Here is a 26,458-nt window from a genome sequence, read left to right on the forward strand (position 1 = left end):
GAACTTCAGTCTATGTAATATCACAGAGAAATTCTTTGGTTTATTCTCTGTGCCTTCTTGTCTCCCCACAGAGACTGTTCTATCCTCTCTTTAGCTTTGAATGTGGCCTCAAGATCTTATCCTTGATCCTTTTGAACTGGCTGTTACCAGTCATTGCATTTAGGAAGTTGTGTTTGTCTTCACGGGTGCTAAGGGTATATAGGGGATATAAGGATTTTACAATCTTCATCATTTGGTGTATATCTACACTGAACTTCATTTGTCCTTTCACCATGTCATTTCATCTTATAATGCCTGTAGTGAGTTTGTCACAGTCCATCTGCATCTGTTTTATCCTTTTTAATTTGGTATCTTCACCAGATCGTTGTGTACTTCAAAATGGTTTTCTTCGAGGTTTGAGTATAAACACTCCAAGTCCTGCTGAGAATAAGATTAGTGGAAAACAGATTTTGCAATACATGAATGCTGGTGTGGACTCTCAACCTCTTTCTGCCTTGGATTATAAAAGTAATATTTGAGCGGTGTGGAGGCCTTTTGGCATTAGAAAGGTATCCTTATCTTAAGCTCTGAAAATGGGCATTTGCACATATTGAGTACAATTGTCCAAATACTTCTTGAGCCTGACAGAGTTCAGAACTCTGATGATCTTTGTAGGTCCTTTCCAACTCAAAATATTTTGTGATTCTGTAATTTACTTTGGTCCACAAATCTCTCCAAAGTCCAATTGCTCCCACAATGTAGGAAGCTTCTTGTATGGTAGGCTGTAGAGGTTTGGTCCAAAATATTCACCACTTACTCATTTACCTTCTGTGAGGTAAGAACTAGGAGAAAGCAAAGCAGGCACAAAACTCAAAAGAATATAAAGAAGTTTGTTAATAGACCTAAAAGAAGAAAAAAAAATCAGACCACACCTTCAGAACACTTCTCCTCCCCCCACCTTTCTCCCTTCTCCCACTGACAATGTAAAAAGACAACCCTTGAGATTTTCAATCTGTTTACCACTTCCATAATAACCTTGTTCAGTTCATTTAGGAAGAGGAGAGAAGTCTCTCTTGCTCATGCTATGGAGACATCTCCACAAGAAATTCTCTCATGGCTCCAATATCACAACGAGACAGCCGCATGTGAGACTTGCATGTGAGTCCCTTCCCCCGACTTACAGCTTTTCCCACAACTGTTTTCGATGGTCCACTCTTGAGCTACTGGGGTACCATTTTAAGGTTGAGCTGTTCAAAAACAAAGGTTCTCTTCACCCATCTCTGGGAGTGTCTTCATCTCTCAGAGTAGAGGCCCTCTCCCTTCCCTGGGAGCAAAAAGAGTCCTCATCATCTTCATCTCTAAGACTATCTCTGGGAGCATCTGTAGGAACAGAGGTCTTCTCCTTCCAATTTGAAGCAAGAGTCCTCATCACTTCCATCTCTCCCTGTTCAAACTTCTCATCAAATTACAGCTGCTTCAGCATTTGGTTGTTTCAGCACAGGTACTTTTGCTCACAAGTGCAGTTTGAACGCTCCACCCCCCCATGCTTCCATGAAATTACAGCGGGTACTCTGATGTATCATAGTCCATCACCACCATAGCTTTACAACAGAATTTCAGCTTCTAAGCATCTCCTCTTTCTCCTCCCTCAGGATTTCAGCTCTTCTTTCTTTACCTAATGTCTGCAGGCTTCATCTGTTCTGGAGGAAACTTACAGCAATAAAAGGGTTAATCTCACCCGGGCCTTGCAGCTGAAGTTTGCTTATCCATGTTGGTCACATGATCTTTGCCAGGCAGCTTCAGCTCAATCTTTGGCCGCACTGGAGAGGGGGGGCGGGAACTGGGCCGCGCCGTCTGCACATAGCAGGGATGTGGGGGGTTGCGGGTGGAACAGGGCCACACGGCTCCAGGATGGCTGTGTCCCGGCCTGGCCCTGGCCCGGCCCAGTTACCTGTCCCAAGGCTGGAAGCAAGAGAGAACTTTCCCAGGGTTTGTCCATTCTTAAATGTGGACCACAGAGGCGTGTCAAACTTTTTTAAGTGGCTTAAAAAATTGTCAATATTCAAACTAGCTAGTTAATAGGTTCTGTTAGGTCATAAAGGAAGCTGTAAGCACCTCTTTGCAGGAAAATCACTTCCGAAGTTATGCTAACCCCTGACATAGGCCCAGATGTGGAGCTCTGGAAAAGAAAGCACATGTGGTGCTCTGCAGAAACACCTATGCCTGTTCTGATGAGCTATTTGGGGTATCAGAAGCACTGCAGCTTCCTTAGGGGGCACTGCGTTGAGATATGAGGTTTAATAGTGTGAGCAGAGTGCCAAGTCTTTTGCATGTACTCCTTCCAGTAACGGTGGCTTCCATGCCACTTTGGAGATTTCTGTGAAGGCACATCCAGAAATGGATGACTGGATGTCATTACAGCTATAGATGCCTAGAGAAAACACTTGCTAGTTTAGAAACAAGGCTGTAAGCCTTTTGACTGGTAGCTAATAAATGGTAATTAATTTAAAATTAATGTAACAATTTTTATCTGTAACAAACGATGCACATTTAGCAACTGAGACCTGTTGTAAAGGATTACACTTTACGAAAAAGACTGTACTGACAGGTATTTAAGGAGAAGGAGCAATAGGATAATCTAATAAACAGTATTGATGCTGCAATATTTAGAAATAACATTTGGCATAAATTGCATACATGCTTATGGAGCCTTGTTGTTCCTATAGTTTAGTCTCATACTTTGATACTTCTTTAAAAATTCTATTCATAAAATAGGCATGAAGGCGAGGATGTAAATTTATAGATGAAATCACAAAATCATGGAATGGTTTGATTTGGAAGGGACCTTAAAGCTCATTTAGTTCCAATCCTCCTGCCATGGGACACCTTCTACTAGACCAGGTTTCTCAAAGCCACATTCAAACTGGCCTCGAACACTTGCAGGGATTGGGCACCCACAACTTCTCTGGGCAGTTCGAGTCCTTCACTACCCTGGTAGCAAACAATTTCTTTCTTTTATATTATCTAAGTCTATCCTCTTTTTCTTAAACAAGTTTAAGTCAATGGGCTTTTTATAAGGGCTTTTGCAATTTTGAGTGAGAGTTGTTTACAGTGAGGAAAACTATTAGAATTCATGAACAATTTGATGAAAGAAGAAACAAAAAAATGGTTACACACATTGGTCATTGTAGAAGAGGAGATGACAGAACTGTGTTCATGAATATACTAAAACTAGCACTCAGTGTGTGCATGTGAGCAGGGGAATCTTTCTACAACCCACAAACACAGATGTGGATGTTACTACTGGAAAGTCAGCAATAGACATCTTTAAGTATATTTGAGTCTCCAAAGCACTTTTTTTTTCTCCACTTAGCAGTAGTTGATGTTTATTAATGTAATACTGTCAATTATAAAAATGGTCTTCCTTCCAATCTCCTCCCTTCCAGTTGCTTCCTATTCCCAGTGTCCCTGCGCACTGCTGTTGCAACTGTTTGTGTGATTCCTAGTAAAATAAACAAGTCAGGGAACTGTTTAGACCAAAAATGCCTCTGTTTACTGCGTTTATAACCCTGCAGATTCTGTTTCTTCAGACTGGTATGTGGCTATTCTTCAGCAACCAATGTATTTCAGAAGAATAGGCATCTTTTAGTGACTAAAAGGTGCTGCAGATCCATACAGATGACTTTTTGGGTTGGAAAAGAACAGTATGATTACTTTTGGATGAAGCTACACTGAAAGATAAACTTTGGGAACAAGCCTGGGGTGCTGCAATTGCTAATGGCTAATGAATTCATGAAACCAGACTAAAGCTACTTCAGTGTAGGTTTGGAATAACTCCAACAAAATACAGTGTTAACATCTAGTATTCTGTGCCATTTTCTCCATAAATCATTTCTTTTGTGCCACAGTCTATCTCATATGAGCATAAGTAAAAAATACTTTGAAGAAGACCTGATATGACATAACATGACATGGAAGTCAAGGGTATTAAGGCTGTTACAAAGGATCTGCACAAAAGTTCAAGAATGGTAAATTGTACAGAAGGCTGTGCTAATTTAGCTAACCCAATCAGCAGCTTTATGATGCTACTTTATACAGTATGCTCATTCATCATCTTTGTGTATTGTTAAATTTTAGTTTAAGAAGCCAAAGAAGCTGGCCTAGAAGAGCAACTAATTTGCAACAGCTGCTGGTAGTTTCTGTGACAGCAGATGAAAAGTAGGTGACTGAGTTGTCTTAGATGTCTGCAGGGAGCATATCACTGATCTTGGTATAGTAAGGCCAGTACATATTGTGCACAGATAAAGAAAAAGGCTTTATCCATGTGCCCTTTTCAGTTTTACGAACTTATTGAAGGCTAGCAGTAAGTTAAACTCCTTCTGTTGTTGGTAGCTGGACAGTAAATACAGTTCAGATTTCCTAGGATGACCTTTGTAAAGAAAATTGTTCCCATTCAGTAGGCTGCAGAATATTGTCCCACCTATTTGTTCTAGACCCATTGATTTTTTGCACCTTGCTGCACAGTGGTTCAGCTAGAAGAGAAATATAAATATTTCTATAGATGGTACCCATAAAACCAATGTGGGCTGTTTGTATGGACAGTTGCCAGGAAAGTGGGAGCTGTTGATTTTGATCCTCTCAAAAGGAGGGAAAACTTCCTGCCTTAAATCTCTGTTTACTAAGGTTTGTGCAAAAGGCAGAAATTTCCTACTTTTCTAATTATATTTTGAACTGACCTTAGTGAAGTCTGACTGAGCAGGGTGTGTTTATTTTTAACACAGGTCAACTCTCCACCTCAAATAAATATCCATCAGGGGTTGAATATACCATGTCTTTAAACTGTACCAGGGTTTGTGGGAGCTTTATTGAAACACCAGTTTCCTGCTCTAAAGCATGCATTTCTATGACCTCAATAAACTCCTCATTGTAGTCTAAGAAAATATAGATAACTGATACCGCTGTCTGTGTGGGCCTGATGAACATGGCTAATAGTCACAGCTACAGAATAGGCTATTATTCTGGCTGTCATGTGACAGAAATAAAGCTAGAGGTGCAGCCTTTGGCAGAAGAGATGTAGCAGTCCATCAGCTTGTGCAAACACTTGACGCAGCTTTAACCATCTGCAGAACATCTTTTAGAGTATAAATAACAATAGCAATACCCTGCCAAAACCATGAAAGCATGTGTGTCTGAAAAATACTATGTTCTGTGAAAGCAGTACTATTTGTCAACTGCTGTCAAGAACAGATTGGCTTTCGGTTGCCTTAGGAGACAAGCCCTGAAAAGAAACTAGTTTATTCCTCCTACGGAAAAATCTTCATTCAACACTAACACTAACCCGGTATAAACAGAAACCTCCCCACTAAAAGGCAGATAGAATTTTAAACAATTGTAGCTGAAAGTCAAATCTATTTCTAGTATTTACTTAAGAAATGGAAAAATAATCTGCTCATTAAATGAGACAGTTTTTTCTTTTGAGGTTTTAATCTATTGATAGATACACAAGATACTTAAGTTTAAAATTACTGAGGAGTTTGGTGAGGGGAAACTTAGAGCCAAATTCAGCTATTAGTTTTGTTCTTGAGTGATATAAGAACAAAACTCTGTAATAGCTCAGGTATTTGTGCAAATTGAGACATGTATTATGAGTCCCTTGTGTTAGGCAATGTATAAAGACAGAGTCAACCATTTATTTAATCCAAGGGTTATTATAATTAAAATGTAAGAATTAAGACAGAACAACCAGACCTGGCTGGCTAATTAAAAAAAAATAGTATGAAAAATGATGCTACACCCATTGTGCAGTGTTCATAACACTAAAGAGGAATTGAGTTGAAGGGAGTGATTATTGAATGGGGATGAATGGTATGACCTCATGTAAGCCTTCTAATGCCAAGCTGTGCACTGAGTTTTGCACTTAGATGTCCTGGTATTTAAGTGTGTGTGCATGAGAACCATCACAGGAGAAGATAAATGATGAACAGAGTTTTAGCCATGGCATTCCTAACAGGTAGGTGAGAGCAGGATGAGAGACTATTTGTGAAAAAAGCCTGGGTCAAAGTAGAAGCTGTGTAGAGGGATGAAAAACATTTTGTCTATGGTCTGGATGTGGTTGGTATCTGAGAGACACACTTCAAGATAATTCCAGTTCTTGCTCACCAATAGAACCAGTGTTTTTTACAGTGACAGAAAGAGGAAGCTTTCTCAAGTTAAAAATGTTGAAAGAAATATTTCTAACTATTCAAACATAGATTAGATATGAGGTACTGGAAAGTTAAGGCACGCTCTTGGCGAGGAGTCAGGTCTGGATATAACTGATGACTCATAGAAATGATTGTTGATTTTATATTTGCAGATGAGATTAGCCAGAGACACTGTAGAAGGAGAGGAAAACTGGACCATGAGTGTTCCCTGTATGGTCTCTGCATGGAAAGATGCATGTATGAGTTGTCTGACTGAATTCAGGACTCTTTATATTTTGGAAAGCCTTTTTGCTTTTGGATTATGAGGAAAGGTATAGCACAATAAATTATATGCAGTACACCAATTTTTAAACTGGAATGGTATTCCGCGTGTAGAATTTATTGTAGAACTCAGCTATATGAAGTGAGTAAAGAATAGAATATCCATTACTATTCAGAATGATGGGGTTTTTGAGTTTTTAAAATATATTCTGGGTCTTTCTAGGGAGTTATGTTAGAAAGCTGTTTACATCCACTAAAGCCTCTGCATGAAATACCAAGTAGCATTTGCAAATGAAGGTCACCATGAAAAAGTTTAGTGACTCTTCCTTACAAAAACATTGCACTTGACTGATGATACTTTCTGAAGAGAGTATTAATATATTCAAGTGAATGTTAGGAATACATATTATCTAGGAGACTGAAACTCTACTTTTAGATAGCTCATGCGTTAGGTTGTACTGCTTTTCTTATTTCTATGAATAAAACTTTATTCTTGGGTCAAGAATTTTTCTTTCAAGTTAGATCTGGGAGTTTATGATAAAATAATTACCATGAAGAGTGGAGTTTTGATTGTTGATTTTGTTAGTATTTTTCCCCTTGACATTGAAAGGCTTGAAAGAAAAGAAAAAGAAATTGAAATGGTAGTGACAGCATGGGCCATGGCAGGATAGCATGCAAAGCAAAGTTTGCAAAACACAAAGTCTTCATTTCATGTGGCAGAAAGAAAAGCCAGTGTGAACCTCTTAAGCATGATTAGGATATTAATTATTTATGTTGGGACGTTTATTATTGAAAAACACACTGAATGTGAGATTGTGATTAGATTTGCATACATTGTAGCAAGCAAGAGTTAGCCAAAATCTCACTATTTTTTCTTCTTGTGCTGGCTAATATCTATTACCCAGAAGGATAAAGTTGGGTCTTTACATTTCTTTTACCCGAACAAGTCTCTTAGATGAAAAGGTGTTCTGTGTATCTTATTTTTTCCACTTACCACAGAACATCTTAATCCCTTTTAGTATTCATTTCATTAATGACCTTTAAGAGCTCTGATCAGCACTGTGGAATGTTAGACAATCTCTTAGATTTCCACAAGATAGGGTTACACTGAAGATAAGAACCAAGATGAGATTCTGTAAGGAACACATTAAGAGATCATAGGACTGTTCACTTGTGTTTTCAATAAGTCATTGCTGGTAGCCTTGCTGTGGCATTTTCTAGATGTGAAATAATAGAATTGGATATTACTTAAGGTTTAGTTCTCAATCATAGTTCTGTAGGCTATGTTATAAAAGTTTGCAACAAGACAGTGACTGAGGACACTTTATTGCCTGTCAGGGTGCCATGGAATTAATAAACTGTTTTAGAAATCAGTGTTTGTGGATGTTGCAATGGGAGAGTTGAACTTTCATGAAGAACGTATGAAAAAGGAATGTATGCCTAAGTTACTTGAATGAATGTGGATACAGTCCATCAATCTGAAGAGGTTGCTAGCTCTTCAGAGTAGGTTTATCAGTGTATTCCTGTTTTGTCTGAATTATTTGGTTTAATTTTTATTTTGCTGTTCTGTATCTCTGAACTCATACTATTCAATCACTGTGCTTGGCAGTAATGGCTCGTGGACAAAGCAAACTTCTGGGTAATATTGTTATTTTGTATATTATTGGCATTTGTATTAATGTTTGTCTGTATTTCAACACCTTCATGAAAAAAATATACTTTGTTTATTAAATGAGAGATTTTTGACTCCTTAAGACCTTCTGCAAACACTGTAATCTTTACTTAGCAAGGACATCATCCTAAGAAAAACTAAAACTATTTTGACATGTGAGTTTGACACATTTTTCAAGAGAGAGCAATCATAGCAGAACCCAGGAGCAGTTGGGAGGAAATGTTATCCTGGAAGAGTATTCAGGGTTATATCTGCCTCATCCACAGGAAGACAAGTCTGCTTAGAGCATTCTCAAGGAAAATCTACAGTTAAGGCAAAGTCATTCTAATTTTAGATCATTACCCAGATACTTTTTCTGCAGTAGTGCTGCAGGGGTTATTCTTGTTGTCTGTGCATTGGATTTCTCCATTTGGAGAGCACTACACCGAAACTTTTATTGGATTTGGGGTTTGAGTTGGGATTTTTTGTGTTGTTTTTTTTTGTTGCAGTTATAATTGATCCAAATAATTTTTGGATCAATTAGATTCATGTTGCAAGGTTTTTCTACAAAGAATAAAAATGGATGGCTGCCTCATTCCTGCTGACAGAATGAGGCAGTTCATCGGTGCTGCTTCGGAGCCTTTGTCTGGCCTAGATTCACATTGTTCTGTGCCTAAGGTTTTGCCTTTAGTTGAAGTGGTACTTTGCCTTTATACGGCCTCTCTGGTTAGAAATGCTTAGAGCTTGCTTAGGAATGTGACACGTGACACCAAGCAGTAATTAGGCATTGTGAATATTGACAGTATTATAAACATTCTGTGTAAAAAAGGCCAAGTAAAAAAAGCAGGAAGGAAAGATCTTTCTCCCGACACGGTATCCAGTAGGTTCAGGCGGCGTAACACTTGTTAAGGACTCTCTCATAAGACAACAATGGCATGGTTTGGAATTGGAATGTTTTTGGTCATTGTTTCTTGATAAGTGTGTCGACTGAGCTGTCTGATCTCTATAAAGCTTTGTGATCACCTGATGTATTGCCTTGTCTGAGTACCCTAAATATATGGGCTTGGGAAGACACAGGCTTCCAGGTGACCTGATCATCACTATTGATTTTCATTTTCTAGTAATAGGAAGTATATTTCTGCAATGTATTATGCTGTCTCTTTCCTGCTTAGGAAATACTCTTATGTGCTACAGGGTTACAGCCTGTTTGGAAATGAACTTCTTCCGTCACTCTTATGTTTCCTTGCATAGTACCTCTCAGTCTGAACTGAGTCAAAATCATTAGTTTGCCTTGCTTTCCACTCCTTTTAAATGGTACAGTGTCTCAGCAGTCCTGAGGTGCTTCACCCTGTGTACTGCCACTTTCCTAAAGCATACCATCCCATATTCTGTGGAAGATTTACAGGTCAGGCAGTAAGAGTATTATTGTGGTGGAACTTTTCATAACCCCAGCTCTTCAGACATCTATCAGAAAATCAGAAAGAAACAAAGGTTGAGGTTTTTTAACCGAAGATGTAGATTTTTTTAATTCTTAACTTACTCAAGAAAAATCAATAAGCATTATTATCAGCTGAGATCAGTTTAAAAGAAGCTATGGAGAAGTGGTCACAAGAAAATAAAACTCATGTAGAGCATTCTGCTGAGACAGAGCTATGGCATAACAGCAAAAAGTATTAAAAAAAATAACAAGTCGTAACTCTCTTAAATATATGTAGGTAAAATCATGGAGATTCAGAGGTTAAAATTCAGAAAGTATCTGCACTGACTTAGTGGTACTATATAGCTTGTGTACTTTGGAGAGTAGTTCAGCAAGTGTTGACAATGGCACTTTAAAATTCTTCCAAAAAATGATACAAGGAATTCCTGGTATCATTAATAGGGCAGTGTTGCAGAAAAATCTTTATCTTTTTAGGTCAATTTTGAGGTATAATATATTGTATTTCCACAGATATTTCTTTGCCATGAGGGAAATAGTGCGCAAGGAAAATGTGGCAATCTTAAAAGTGGACAAGTGAGTTGGAAGCTGGTACTGTCATCTTGCAGAGGCTGTGGATGTACCCCTGGCTGTAATTAAGGAAGGTTATCACTGAATTCAGTGCATCCTCTATTACACACAGCAGACTGAATCCCTCCCAGCAGTTATTCTGGAGCAACCCCATCCTCTTGTTCCATTGGGGTAATGGAATGCAGAATTCACCCAAAGAAACACAAACAATTCAGTGTTATATTGGGTTAGTTTTAGTTAACTAATAAAAAAGACTTGAAGCTTTCGGAGTTTTGTCATATTGTTTTTGCAATAGTCTTTAATTGTCTCATCTGAATGTAGCATAAGCAGAGAGGAGCGTTTCATATGAAACAACATTAACACATTTTTCTCTTCTTTTGTTAATCTATAAGGTACATCACCACAAAGCCACAATGTCGATTATTAACAGCCTCCTCTACACTGCAGAGTGGCTTCAGCAATTCTGCAAATCGGCTAGATTTGAAGCTGTTAATTATGCAGTATAGTGTGCTTCATAAAGACAGAAATAGCATGACTTGGCTCAGTTTTTGTGAGAATAAATTGTTAAAATTGGACCTATGTTTGGTTTGAATTCTGGCTTCACAGAGAACACGGACATTCCATACGACAGGCTTGGCAAGTGCAAATCGTGTAGTCCATTAAAAAATCAGAATATGTTCATAGTAAAGTTGCATACCTGGCAGAAAGCCAGGGACTCTGCAGAGGTCCAAGGTTCATTAACAAGGGGTGCTTTTTATCATTTTGTCAAAGAAACTGAGAAACATCTTAAATCCAAATATTGTGTAAATCATAAGGAATGGGGCGTTTCTTTCTTTCCCACGTTCACCAGCCGCACTTGTATGTGTCCAGAGCTGCCTGGCGGCATTTTGAAGTTACCGTCTGCCTGCTGTATAAGAAAGGGCACGTTCATCAACACATCCTGTTCATCTCACATCAAGGCAAATGATAAGTGAGGGTGAGGGGATGGTCATCTTTTAGTTAGGCTCTCTGTTTAGCTTTCTATGTCCACATAGATGTTGTATAACAAATTGTGACAAGATACTTTTACCTTAGGTTTCCACCTATATATCAAGGCATTTACCAGATACTACCACTTCTGAAGCAAATCTGTATATATGTGCATCATTTTTTCTTGAAGTGTGAAAGCAGATACACAAGCCATAGAAGAAAAAAACCAACTCCATAAATTGGGTTGACTTGTAAATCTTCTAGAAATATATTCAGGAGATATTATGTCAAATATATGAATGTACCTTTATAACTGTTGCAAGATTGTAACGGTGTAATTGATACTAGTTGAAATATCCTGAAAGCAGTATTAAATGTTCAGTATGTCACAGTGATGAAAAGTAAAATGTTATTTTTGCAGTTCTTCTAAAAGTTTAAGTGAGCTATTTAAAAAAGAATAGTACGCCTGGGATTTCAACTGAGGGGTTTTTTTTAACTGACAGTGAAAGAAAATTACTATCTCAACCAGTCTTAATCCATAGAACAAAGAGGACTCCGTAGTTGAAACATACTAAAATAATAAGTGTTAAATTCCTATAACTGTTTGGTGTCATTTGAACTTTGCAGTAAATGCACAGATTTATCTGGCAGGGCTCTTTCGGGGGTGGTTGACCAGCAAGAAAGGGAATACTTGAGGGAAAACCTTAACAATATAATTCAAGCTGATGTGTCGCATTAAGTTTCTTATCAACAGGATGTATTAAAATGGAAACAATGAACCAGCAAAGCCATCTTGTGAGTGGGATTATTAAATTCACAGTTCGCTGCAGCTAATTTGTTAGTAGGCTTCAGTTGTTTGCCATGGGAGGAATAGCTCTGAATCAGGGTGGTGTCACAAATGGAGTTAGTTGAATGATCTCAGCTCAGTGCCTTTTACCTAACAGAATTATGAAGACGATGCTGATCTAATGAATAGGTTCTGCTCAGACAAATTTAGTCCGCTGCAGAAAATGGAAATTCAGTGAAGAACTCTTTGTTTTCTTTGGTTTATATGAAGAACTTGGACTCTAATTAAGTCAGTCCTCGCACTTCTATCAGAATTATGTTATGATTATTTATTTCGATTTGACAAACTTGATTTGAAGACAGGTGCAATTACAGAGCTCTTTGGGCTTGTTGCTTCTGGAAGATATTTTCCCTTAAATTATGCTTCTTTAGCAGGTGTATTTTATTCACTTTGATGAAATATGTCTTAACTAGAATAGCATGGTCCTTAGAGTTAATACGGAACTGAATTCTTTCATGTATTCTACAAAGATTATTGTGTTTTGTAGTCAGTGTTTCATAAAAAAATTCAGGAACCAGCTATAGTCAATTCTGAAGGAACCTTCTCACCATTTTTTTTTCTTTTGATTAATGTTGTTCATATTCATACTTTCTTACTTACTGAAAGTAAGAAAACTTTCAGAATAAAAGTTATTTCCATTTTTCAAGTGCAAATAGTGAACCATATACCAGTATGAGTCAAAGACAAGTAATAATATTGAGGACTTTTTAAACAAACACTTACTTTAAGCATCTGATAACAAAACTGAGTCTCAGAATGAAAAAAAAAGTAATATTAAGATTTTCAAAAGCTAAGCTGTTCCCTAGTGTAAATTTCTGTTTCACCACCATGTTCTTGAAACAGAGCAAGAAACAAGAATGTTCTTCTAATGTGGTGAGGTTTTATGGATGTTCAATGACACTATGAACTACAGGGAACTTCACCTATCAGAGTGCTAGACATTTTTCAGTGAAATTTATTTGGAAAGAATTTCTGTTGTAATGTAAGAAATAGTTTGGCTTGTGCAGCCAGGAATGTATATGTAGAACAGACCAGAATGGTAAAATATTTTTCCTGTTAAAAAACATAGTGGTTAGTATTTGCCTCGAGTATATATAATAAAATAAATATTCATTCTTTTAGGGTGAAAAAGGAGATAAAGGAGAACCAGGACCAGAAGGCCTTCCTGGAACTGAGGTAAACGGAACAATAATGAAACAGTCAAGTTACAAACTTCTGGGTGAACGGTTAAGAAATGTAATTCAGACACTATGTAAGGAGAGTGATGGATTTAGAAATTATGTATGCCTGGAGATTTAACATCCACAAGATGATAGGGGAAGAAGAGTTGCATTCATTTGACTGAGGAGGTCTTAGCACGTCGTGTAAGGAGGGCTGTGGATAAGGAGCTGGTACATTCCATGATGTTTCTGCTGATGACTCATGAGATAAACTGAAACAAGCATTAGGATTAAACATAATATGGATGAGAATCATTCCTTATTAGATAATCTGCTGGAAAAGAAGATATTTTTGGAGGCAGGGTAAAACTATGATTTGGTAGTTTTGGTTTCTGAAAAATAAAATACACAAGCTGTTAGCCATTCCTGGGTGGGTCACTCACTGTGCCATCTGTTTCTTGTGATAGAATCAAAATTTAACTTTTTATTTTCACTGCCAGATTTCACTACCTACTTAGTTAATTGGACTGGCCCACATTTAAGGTAGCATAAATCTGTATCTAAAAATACTGGATAATACTAATGATTGAGTTCACTTTCAAGTTTGAACCTGAGCCTGCACTATAGGCATGACCATAACATAAACTTTACTTTTGCCTATTTTTAAATTTTCATTTATTTCTGTATATATGAAACCAAGATGAGAGGGCAAAAAAGCAGATTTCTTTATTCGATGAAATACTAAAATAGACAACCAGCGTGATTTCAAAAAGCAAGTTTTAAAAACTCATAATAATAAAGTCAAGCAAGCTGTTTGCTTTATACCTTCTTCCCGTCCTCCTCTCTCTTGACCTCGATGGGGGTTACACTGGCTTTAGGTTTTAATGCTGGATACTCCTGGCTCTCCAGTTGCATAGCATTGCCATTGAACACAGACAGCATCTCACAGATGGGAAATGACTGACATTAAGACTAGAATCCAGATATAGGATTTGGAAAAAAAATTTAGGAATGCTTTATTAACACCTTTTCCAAAAGAATAAAAGTATCAGCATTTAACACAAAAATACTATGGCGGTCTAGCTGGATCTACTGAAAATGCAGTTAAAACAGACTACATAATTATGACACTTTTTACATCACCTGGCTTTCTATGCAACCATAAAAAACAGTAATCATAAAAATATTTTGCCTGTTTTAGGTAATTATAATTTAATGCTGGGTAAATCAGGCTATTTTTAAGTAATAGTGGATGTCCATCGTGTGACAACATACACTATGTACTAAGCTGAAACTACATTTAGGTATTCAAAGAGTATTCTCTAGTAGCCTGCCTGTCTGTAAAGGTGAACCGTATACTTCTGTCATGCATGCATATATGCTGACAGCATGGAAAAAATACATCTGTGTTTCTTTCCATAGCTCTGGTGACATTTCTGTGTTGGTCTTACATGATCTCCTTTACTACATGAGATCTTGTTCCATCAACCTTTTAGGAAGAGTAAGGTATACCAAGTATCTGATTAACTCTAGGACATATTTAACATAGTGGCACAATGAAAGTGAAAAATACTGAACATTCATATTTTTAAATATTTACTGAACTGTTGCAATGTGTCAGTAAATGGTAGATTATTATTACTATGGGAACTGTCATTAAAACATTAAAACAGAATTAAAACTGCACATGGCAGTATAACGCTATATTGTTTGAATGCACATATAATTCCTTTTTAACAACACTTATATAAAATGCTTTGTATTCAGTTTTCACTGTGCATGGAGATGCCAGTCTTTAAATTTACAGCACTGTGTATCATTGACTCTTGGTTGCTATCAGTGTCTCTCTAACTTGTTTTGCAAACTGAAATGTAGCATCTGATATTTCTGAAATAATCAAGTTAATCTACTTACATTGGTATAATCTGCAGTTCTGTGGAAAGAAAGCCTGAAAACACTTAAATCTAGTGACATTGCCTGCTGGCAGCTGTTGTCTCTGCCTGGGGGAGTGAGGGTTTCCATCCTCACAAGAACTTGAAGATGATGACTGAACATTTTATCTTGAACAAATGGTAGAAATATATTTGAATGTATTTTAATCAAAATCAGAAAAGTAGGTGTCACAGAAAACTTTTGCTTGCTGCTGCTACTTGTGTTTTCTTAGCTGTACAGAAAGTTCTTGCTAGAAAGAAGTAGCATGACAGAGGGGAAGCCAGACCTGATTTGGAGACTAGGCTGTAATGATGATGTACCTAGAAAGTTTTAACTCCCCTTTCTCTCACTGGTTGTGCTAACTGGCTCAGTTAATCTCATTGAGAACCAGGTTTCAAGGCGGGAACTGTGAATATATTTAACCGTTCTGCACATCTCCCAGTTTATGTCTCCAGTAATCTGAGCCAAGATCTACAATGCCATGTCCCAGCCAGGGACATTATTCAAAATCCATCTGACAACATGAATACTTACTATAAATACTCCTAACGTGATTGCCATTGTTTTTAGTTTCTTAAGGAGTAGTTATAAATAACTTAATATGTTACTAATATAGTCTTCCTGTAGTACATATCCACGTCCATAAGCAGGTATTTGCTTTTATAGGATGAACAGCTAGTTTGCTTGAGTAGTATCTCTTTCATCCCTTGAGATTCTTTTAGCTACTTGACATTAAACTAAGGTGCCACACTGCTGCCACTAAAATCCTGCAATTTTTTTAATATGTTGTTTCCCTTCACCATTCTTTTGGATATTTTGTTTTACATTTGGGTGTGAGACCTGTCTGTCTGCTTTTGTAACCGAGGAGTTACAAATTGTCTGGTCTAGTTGACAAGGTGGTTATCAGTGAAAGGTTAGACTCGATGGTCTTGGAAACCTTTTCCAACCTTAATGATTCTGTGATAATGTAATAGTGCTGTCATTTTTATCATTGTAACAAATGCAGCTTCATAGACACACTATCTGAAAAAAACTCTGATAAAAGCACTCATAGCCTGTGTGGAGTAAGGACAAATTTACAATATAAATATCCACAGAGCTATCTGTGGAATAAGTTCTCTGTTGTATCCATATGTCTGCCTGTTGAACTGAAACAAAAAGAAAATCTTTATCACTGAAACTTTTAGACTCTTTTTGAGTCATGGTTTTTTTGTGATCACTGGTGCAGGTAGGAATGAATGCCATGGGATACTGTCAATTACTATTTTGTCAACATAAATTAAATCCTTCAGCAAAAAGTAAGTCAAAACAGCAATTTTTATCATATCTGTCATCATGTGTCATGCATAGCTAGTAGAGGAATAGTGTCTTTCTTGTAAGTGGTAAAAAAAAAAGTAAAACAAACCAAAATTAAAATCTAGTATGTACATTAAACCAAGTGTTTAACTAGTTATTTTTATTTCTCTTGCTGGGGAAGGTAATACCATAAGTGGCTTTTCTAAAACTTTCCTACATAAAATGTTATTCTCTACATGCCTGATGTCAAAGGATGGACCTCTAAAGTTCAGTAAGCAATAAAAGAATCTCTGGTTTTCAATGGAAAGATGGAAAACATTAGACCTTTTTTATTTTTATGTTTGTGAGAAAAGGTAAACAGAAGTATGAACGTTTTTAAAGGGATGCAGTGTCTTGATATAATAGTAATAGTTGTTTACCTTCACACTCTCAGAGCCTGTCTGTCTAATCTTGAACTCTCTTAGTATTAGCATTGCAAGGAAATATGTGGATAGGAAGGGAAGAATCCTATTTCTTGAAAAAATGAAGTTGGTGATGATATTTGTTTATATTGAGAGTCCGGGAATTCTATTAGGAACAAAAGTATTAGGAAATAGTAGATATTGTTTAGGGTCCAGTAAATTCTAGTAGTGTACCTATTTAAAGTTTTGGAATTCCATTAGTGAGAAAAGAGCAGTGGCAGTACTTAAAAGTACATGAGACATCAACTGAAAAAAGTATATTGTTTGGAGATATGAAAGCACTGTGCTAAATTAGAAGAGTTATCCCAACATGTACAGGTTGGCATTGGACAGCCGACTTTGAAGCTGTTGTTAATTTAGATTTAAAGGTTGCTCTGTGAAGAAAATGTACTACTGTTCTTAGTGCTTAGAGTATTTCCAAGTTATGTTACTCAGTAGAGATAACTGATCTGACCTATAATAATGTGGTTGCACATTGTTGATTAGAGCGTTGAGCTGTGCACTGTTTTTTCCGTACATTAGATAATATGTATTGTTCTAGGAAATTTCAACCTGATGTGACATTGAACCAGATTACTCTAATGAACAGCAAGGAATTGCAAATAACGAATTATGTCTTCCCCAAAAGGCATCTTTTAGAGTTGAAAACCTGTTCTTCTAAAAATATTATTGCAATTTTACTGCATTTTCTGATGCCACATGCGTGCAGCATAGTTTATGCTGTACAAATAGGTGCAATTCCAGTAGACAACATTTGGCTCCTGCTAGGAACTGCTGGAGTGTTCTGGTTTGGCTACAGCTGATCTTTGCATTTTTTTGTTGAGAAACGTACCTGGTGTCAGCTGGTGGTACATTTTACCTGTTTTATCTGTTTTTCTTTTATTCCACCAGAAGAAATACCATTGTCATCCCCTCTGCCTCTAATTTAATCTTTCCCCCAGTGACCCCCAATTCACACCCTTACTGGTATTTGTGATACAGTTGTTCCAGTAATTTCCCTGTTGATTGAAAATTGTATTACAGTTATCAGTCTGATTTTATATATGTATATAGAACACTTCTCATTTCTGCTATTTCCAGTGTTGTTATCTTGTTAGCTTTCAATTGGCCTTATACATACATATTCTAATGCTTACTTTACATTTTGGCTTCCAAAAAATGGAGGAACCATAATGTAAGTTTATTGTGACCTGTAAAAAGACCAAGCTGTAGTCCTTTTAGAGGAGAAAATGCATCAGCTGATGACTGTTCATGAACTCACGAATGTATATTATTATATTGGTCCCAAAAAGCTAGAATTAGACTGGGATAGAATTCAATACTCAATTAATTTACTGTTATGAGAGTACTTTCTGTTATGAGAGCTGCTGGAATTTTTAACCTGTTCTTGAATTTCTGGCAAATCTGGTCACAGACTCCTTAGATCAATAGAAATTTGTTTCTTTTCAAAGCTGACCTTGTTCTCCTAAAACATTGCAGAAAATAAGCTTTTCTAACTTAAGGCTTGGTCTAAAATCATCCAAATTATATCTGTTTAGATAACCACATTCATCTTACTGATGCATCCTGTTCTGGTCTCTGCCAGAGACAGGATACCCTACTGTACTGTGCTAAAAGTGGATACAGATTTGACTTGGCATGGGAATTCTTAATTCTTATGGCATTTCAGGGACTGTGAGCAGCAGCTAAACCTCTCAACAGCTTCAAAAGGGTGACTGTGGGGATGAATAGGCATGGTGCAGTCCCAGATGTGTTTTTTGCAAACATTGACTGTGTCTGGAACTTATTAAGATTATAATATTTTTAAATGCATTTATAATGTGTAGGAGAACCAGAAATACTTAAAATGGGTCTGTAACATTGGGTCCTTAAAAATCCTTCAAACACTGTGAGGTTTCTTGTAAAACAAGTAGTTTCCCCTTGTTCTTTTTATTTGAGGTCAATTGCTGTGGTTGTCATCTCTGCAGTAGCTGTCAGACTGCACACCTCACTGAGGTGCTCTAGCAGGAACATTACTAAAAGCTTTAAACACAGCAATTAGGAAAAAATAAGGTTCGTAGTTTGACAGTGCGTGGCTTGGGCTCACTATCTTTCATCTGCAGTTGCCTTTTCTATTCAGTAGAGACACACAAATATATGTCACCATCTGTGAGTTGCAGAATTTTTTTTTGCCTTATCTTTTGTCTTCTGTAACATACAGCCTAAGAGCTCATTCCTAAACTCATAACTATTGTTCCACTGCTGATTTGTTAGCATTGATTTTGAGCCAAATCCATACAGTTTGCATACCTGAAAAATCCCTAAAATGGCATTAAGAATATGGATTATTTGTGTTTTATGCAGTCTTTCAGAACGAGGTGGAAAGTAAAATGTAGCAAATGGAGACAATATTAAAGCTATGTCATAAATATGCAGATTGTAAAAAGAAAGCAATTTTTTGGCTTGGTTTTTGAATCCATCTGCCTATTACAATTTTTAAGTTCAAACAGCAAAACTACTTCTGATTTAACTATTACATATTTGGCAAGCTTAATAAAGAACAAATCAAAGCTAAATCAGGGGTATTTACAACAACCACAAATTTAAACCAAAGTGGGTACTTAAATGCTCATATAGTTCTAAATGATGTTCCTTCCAGATGGTGAATTAATGTAATTTTAGCAGGAAGTGAAGTTGCACAAATACGCAGTATTTAGAACACTCACTGATTTCATGTTTCTGTACCCACCAAGGCACAGATGTTAGTTACCATTTTCATGCCAGTTGTCTCTATCTTCCTAATAATTGCAAACTGAGGAAGAGAGTTTGCAAGGACAAAAAGGGAGCTGGAAGAACTTTAGTTTGTAAACCCTAATTCAGATGTAAATGAATCTTTTCTATCCTTGACCTATTGAACCTTCAGAATAATAATGATGGTGGCCTACTTGTGGAGTGTCTCATTATGATTGGGTCTTGTATTGACTACATTGTCGCCATTTCATTTCTAAGTAAAATTTTTGAACTTGTAGAGGTGTCTCTGACTTTCAATATACACAGTCTCTCATGCCACTAAAGCAGTGGTCAGAGGGAAGGTACAAGACAAATCTCTCAGCTTAAATGAAAATGAATTCTTGGTAGGTTGTTCCAGCATGAGAATAAAGTTCATTCATTGCTGTAGAATGGCTTGAATTTGCTGGGCATATTTTGAAACTTGTCATTTTTCCATTTGTTTTGCAGCAAGGAGAAGACAACAAAGATTGTGAGCTGGGTACTAAAGATATTTTACAGGGGGTTTTGGGTGCTTCTGGTGAGAACTTCTTAGTGGAAGAGTTGTGTAATTGTAGAGGGTAGATTCAGACTAGGTGTAAGTAGGAAATACTTTACAATGAAAGTGGTGAAAACATGGAAACAGGAAAAGGTTTCTCAGAGAGGCTGTAGATGTCCCATCCCTGGAAACACTCAAGATTGGGTTGGATAGGGCTCTGAGCAACCTGATCCCATTGACAATGTCCTTGCTTGCTGCAGGGGAGGTTGAACCAGATGATCTTTAGAAGTGCGTTCCAACCCAAACCACTCTGATCCTGTGAGCATGAAATAAATGGCTGTGTATGTAATGTGTAAGTCTAGGCAGTACTCTTTGCTTCCCCAGTTGAAGACAGAAGTAAGAAGGAGGCATGAAGGAATCAATTACTTCTCTAATTGCCTTTTTGAGCACTGGTGAAAATGAGTGTCGGAAGATGTGCAGCAGCTCTGAGCTGTACCTTCCTGGAGCTCACCAGTTCAGCACTGCTACTTGAAATATAAAATCTGAAGTTCTCTGTCCACCTCTGCCTCTTTCCCAATTTTAGCAGCTTTCAAGTGAATGTACTAGCACTCCCTTTAGTATTCCATTTTATCTTTGTTGGCCATGCAAGACACAAACCTACTGGGACTGCAAGGAACTTTGCATTTCTACTCACTACTTACCATAATGGGGCACAATAAAGTACATTGGCTTCGAATGTTTAATTATGGGTTGAAGACACATGCAGTCTTTGATGGATGTTTGTCTGTTCACAAAATAATGAAAATAAGGAATTTTGAGAAAGTACTAATAATATGATAGAATTTTAAGGCCTATTTGTTTACTATATACTAATTCACAGTGCTACAGGATTTTGTCCAACATTTTTCACAGATGACAACAAATATGCATTTTTCTTCTTGCCCAGGGACTAAAAGGTGATCCTGGTAGTCCTGGTGTGGCTGGTCCAAAAGGAGAAAAGGTACCTTTTAAATCTATGGAGTTGTATGTATATGTGAGTGTGCATGATATTCTTACGTTTTGAACACGTTGCCATAACTATGCGTGGCAAACACCCACTGCTGCCATTTGTGCAACTTAAGGGTTGAAGGATAGGAGTACAGGCTAACTGTAAATGCAAAAGACAAGCACCCTTTATCACAACGAATTTTAAAAGGGGTTCTGAGCAGGAGCCTAAATTTGGTGTTCTGAATTGCTCTCTGCGTGCACTAATTTGCTCCCATGAGCTAAACCTGAAGGTCTCAGGTCTCAGATGGGATTTGTACCTCAGTGACCTAATTCTGTGAATATTTACACAGTCAGATGTCTTTACATATGCGAGCTGTCACACTGACCTCAGCGGCCACCTTGTGCATGTAAGCTGCAGCTTGTAACTTGACATATGGAAATGTGTTTTGAAGGACTGCTTTTTTTAAGCTGTGATTCATTTGTGCAGAGGCCTGGGATTTTTTTCCTTTTAACCTGTGGTGAACTGTGTATATCTATGCCATTACTGGAGAAGAATATCACTTTACTCACATATTTTCATAATCAGCTTGTTTGATGATTGTACTGAAATTACTTCTGCAGCGCTGCATATTCTCTAAAAGGTCTAGAGGTTAAATATATATAACTAAAGAGATTGTTGGTTTACTTCCTCTCCTGTTTTAACTAGGGAGATGCAGGACCTCCAGGACCGGCTGCCTTGAGTGTGAGTACATGTAAAGCAAAATCAGCCAAAAGAAAATCCCTAATAAATGCTGCATGTTTTTCACTTTTTTGCAATGTAAATACTTCTACTAATAAACCTAAAAGTCAAGTCCCTTTCTTCTGAGTGCCTCCACATTTTCTATATGACTTATGAAGGGAATTCTGTAAATATAAAAAAAATAAGCAGGTTTAAAACATCTTGTGTCCTACCAAATGCTAGCAAGGATATTATCTTGTTTATTCCATGTATAAATAGTATAATAGTATATTTGTTAAAGTGAAAGAATTCCCTTGTTATTTTTAGGGAAAAGTAATTTTCAGTTAAAGCTTGCAAAAACAATCAGTGCTTTTAGGGTATTGTATCAGACTGTGTCACTAATTTGGTCATTAATTCATGTATTTGCTTTCAAGTGATTTATTGAAAAAAAGAAAAGAAGTTATGAGGTCAGACATGATGATTAGGTGTTTTTAAGTATCAAGGAAAGACATCTTAAGTGTGGATTTAACAGTTTTTTTCTGAGGTTCTGGTACACCAGAAAATAGGACTGACTCATGTATTGTATTCTAGTGAGATACTGCTCGTGATGGTAGAAAATGTTCTTAATTTCCTTGCAATGAACCAGGCCCCAAGCATGTACAAAGCCTGAAGAAAAGTGTTCCCAAAACTCTCCAGGCCATGCCTTGTTTGCTTCATAAAAGTAATAAATCCTGTCTGAATTCTAGTGATATTGCTTATGAGCTGAGATGAAAAGCAGTTCCATTCAGAACAGTCTATTTGGGTAAAAACAATTCAAAGTGGTGCAAAAGAGGGTGGCAAAAATGAAAAAAAAAAAAGAGACATAAGCTTCTAAATTCCCAGGTTGTAGTTTCACAACATAAATAGCTCTTCTCCCAGACTCAGTGTTATGAACTGTATCTATACTATTCATATTACCAATGTAATCCTAAATAAATTTCAAAAGAACTGTCATTCATAGTGTAAATGATTATACATTGTCTTTTCCCTCTCTTAATTTCCAACACTGTAGCACCAAGGATCTCCATTAGATCTTACAAACATGAAGGGTGTAACAGAAATCCATATGATAAAGATAAATTCTACTCTTAAGGTTTCAAAATTAAGTTGCCATGTTTTAGAGTACTTGTTTTTTGGATTATGAAATCTAATATCCTGTATCTCGACTTCCTGGGAAGAAGTTAGTATTGTGTCCCAAAGTCAGTGACTCTTTGCTGTAGTTCATGTCTTGCTAGAGGTAAACAGGTCCATTCATGCCCTTAAGTTCTTGAATATACAAACTGTGTGTTGGAAGAGTTAATATATTATTAAAATATTATTAATAACCTGCAATTTTACTGTAGTAGATGCATTGGTGTATGTCTTGCTTTAGACAGATTCTTACAGGCCTTGAAAGGATCACAAAAATAGGAATTGGATATGTCTGAAGACAAGACAGGAAAAAATCTGAGGATATCTATTTTGTGTGAGCTCGAAGACAATAGAACAAGTTTTTTGAGCATTTTTTAATAAATTATGGGAAAATTAGTACATCTGTTCTGACAGAAGTACCTGAGTAAGTTAAGTCTCTTTTTTTAATGTGTTCATTGTCTTAAGTTGCTGTTGTAGACACTTAGCTTTCCTAAGAATCATACTCAGGCGTCAGTAGTATGATAGCAAGAATCATAGAAAATGCTGAGTTGAAAGGGACCCACAAGGATTATCAAGTCCAGCTCCCTGCCCTGCGCAAGACCATCCCCAAGAGTCACACCATGTGCCTGAGAGCACTGTCCAAAAGCTCTTTGAACTTTGTCAGGCTGGTGCTGTGACCACTGCCCTGGGGAGCCCGTTCCAGCACCCAACCTCCCTCTGGGTGGAAAACTATTTCCTTATATCCAGCCTAAACCTCCCTTGACACAAGTTCAGGCCATTCCCTCTAGGATGCTGTCACTGGTCACCACAGAAAAGAAATCAGTGCCTGCCCCTCCTCTTCCCCTCACAAGGAAGTTGCAACTGCAGTGAGATTTCTTCTTACTCTCCTCTTCTCCAGGCTAAACAGACCAAGTGACCTCAGCTGCTCTTCCCATTAAGGTCCTTCTTCCTCCTTGTGGCCCTCCTTTGGACACTCTCTAGGAACCTAATAGCTTTCTTATATTGTGGTACCCAAACACAGCACTCGAGGTGAGGCCACCCCAGTGCAGAGCAGAGCTGGACAATCCCCTCCCCTGCCTGGCTGGCGATGCTGTGCCTAATGCCTCCGAGGATACTTTTGTCCCTCCTGGCTTCCAGGGCACACTGCTGAATCAGAAGCTGCTTTCAGACTGACTGAACTTACTCCTTCTGTACCTGAAGTGATCCAATTTCATAAAATGGACTGTCAAAGAACTGCATTTCTTTGATTACAGAATGCTGTGCAAATGTTTCAGTTCACTGATTCCAGCACAACAAGATGTCTCTGTGTTGGTACATTTACTGATGGTCATCTTTATGGTTTTTAAACAAAAAGATTACATTTTAGGAAAGCAGACACAGTCTTCAGAGGGATGTAAGTAACTGATGTAGACAAGAGTGAGTGTGAATGGGTTTAGCAGTTTGAAGACAGATTACAGCAGAGTGGAAATATACAGCCCAGCAGGAAGGCTTTCCTCTCTCTGCCACTGTAAATAGTCCTGCGTTTCTGTTGGCAAGAGCTAAAAGAAGATGAATGACATGAGTGATGGTGGCTAGGGCAAAATTCAGTTTTCAGAGTGGTTTTATTTGTGTGACTTCTGTGTGGCTGTGACTCTTACAATATATAATCATGAAAGGAAGATGTCATATCTTGCTGTGAATAAATAGTAGGTCAGATAATATCATGGTTCATGTGTCACTTAATGAGAACTTACTATGTCAGAACCATTCGTGCTGTTATAGCCAAAATATGATGTAAGTGTTTCAGTTATGAATCCCGTTAAAGTTTTTAAATGTTCCATTAATTTGGGATGGAGGCATAATATCATAAGTTTATTCTCTGCTTCTAGTAATTTTTATTTTTCCCTAATGTGAAAATTGTTTATTTTTATCTAAAAGATAAGTTACTGATTATGGTGGGGGGCAGGGAGGGAAGAGGAGTGAAAATGATGGCACACAGTTAGAACTAAGTCCTGAATATGACTTTTGGGCAGAGAGGGAGGGAAGGAATATTAAAAGGGACTTGGTTTTGCTCAAACTAGACAACTGGGCCTGGGTCATTGACCTCCTGCCCCAGTGCCATTGCATACAGAGACAGGTGGTAAATGATGGGATTATACAGAGCTCTACTGCCCTGTGCAGCTTTTCCACTCCTGTGTGTTTCCATAGAAATCGTACGTCAGTGGAATAAGCTGCATGAGGTCTATCATATATTCTGATTTCAGTATAAACTAGACCATCAGTAGTGTTGTTCAGGGTCAGAACATTCTCGTCATACACAGACCTGTACCATGCTTCTGTCCTTAGCACAGGGAATGTGAAGGTAGCAAAAGACTGAGACTGCTGCAATGCAGCAGCTGGTTGGTCCAGGGAAAGTTGCCTGTAGGTAATCTACACAAGTATGTAACAGCAAGCAGTAGAAATTCCTGGCTTTCTCATTTGTCTAAAGACTGCCAAAGTCTAAAAGATATCACTGACTCTGTGTCTAAAAGTGTTTGTGCAACCCTAATGAGTAGGAAATCCTCCACTGCTCCAGAAGCATGAGAAACGTGAAAACATGAGAAAATACAGAAGAGAATGAAGGGATTATTACTTGGAGGAAAAAAGATGTATTTTTAAGTGTTCATCTGATAGATATGTAGCTGTTATAGTGTGGAACGAGGGATATTTCCAGGCAGTATGTATGGCAGAATTCATAAATACCCGACAGCTGTAACAACCTATCAGGTAGATGAGCATATGCCAAAATGCAAAACAGGCAAAACAGTACCACTGCTTTTTAAGACGCAAAAATTATTTTATGAGTTTGAAATTGAAATTTCATAGCTCAGAAAGTGCATCTGAAAAATAAAGTAGAGCTCTGGATCTTCCTGCTTGATGTGAGTTGACAGAAAACTTCACACTGAAATCCTAACAACATGAACACTTAACAAAACTTCTCACTTGTTGCAGTAGCAGAGAATTCAGAAAGAGATGGGATCAGAATTCCCTGTGTTTCTGTGCATTTCTTTAAGGCACATATGTAAGTCTTGTGAACACAATTTCATCAATCATGCATGAAGAATTAGAGAAAAGAAACAGAATTGTAACACAAAATATGCTAAGCTGTAAGAAGAAATGTGATAAAGTTTACAGGATTTACATAGAACCCAAATGAAATGGGAAATTTCAATAGTTCTAAGTGTATTTGACTCAGGCGTTAGTCAAGCAAATACATTTTATTGTAAATTTGACATATACGTGTGTATATTTGAGCCCTTTTATTAAGGATGTAAAGTTTTCCTGTGTTTCTATGAGTCAATTAACACTACCTAAGTCCAGATACACTTTTTTTTTTTTTTTCTTCTCAGTTATGGTGGTAGTTTTATGGGAGTAGTCAAAAATCATGACTGATTCTCAGACTTTCTTTATGCTGCCTTTAATTTCTCTGCTATGTTCTGAATTGCTCTGTAAGTACTAGATGCCTCTTTTCTTTATTACTTTTTAGGTGTCTTGAGAATAAATGCTGGGATTATATTTTGAATTTTTCCCCTTTATTATGTTCACTTTATGCAGCA

At 37.3% G+C, this 26,458-nt stretch overlaps 1 protein-coding gene across 8 annotated transcripts in view; it reads left to right on the forward strand.

Annotated features, from left to right (window-relative positions):
• COL19A1 (collagen type XIX alpha 1 chain) overlaps window positions 1-26,458 on the forward strand; it is a 187,579-nt gene that overhangs the window by 77,407 nt on the left and 83,714 nt on the right. For 6 of the 8 annotated variants that reach the window (XM_048296721.1, XM_048296717.1, XM_048296719.1 and 3 more), the window contains 3 exons: window positions 13,038-13,091; window positions 20,955-21,008; window positions 21,702-21,737. In XM_048296721.1, coding sequence (XP_048152678.1) covers window positions 13,038-13,091; window positions 20,955-21,008; window positions 21,702-21,737 — 144 coding nt within the window. The remainder of the gene's footprint in view (window positions 1-13,037; window positions 13,092-20,954; window positions 21,009-21,701; window positions 21,738-26,458) is intronic. The other 2 variants (XM_048296720.1, XM_048296723.1) reach the window with 1 other exon arrangement.

The sequence above is a fragment of the Corvus hawaiiensis genome, chromosome 3 (genome assembly GCF_020740725.1).
Source record: "Corvus hawaiiensis isolate bCorHaw1 chromosome 3, bCorHaw1.pri.cur, whole genome shotgun sequence".
NCBI lineage: Eukaryota > Metazoa > Chordata > Aves > Passeriformes > Corvidae > Corvus > Corvus hawaiiensis.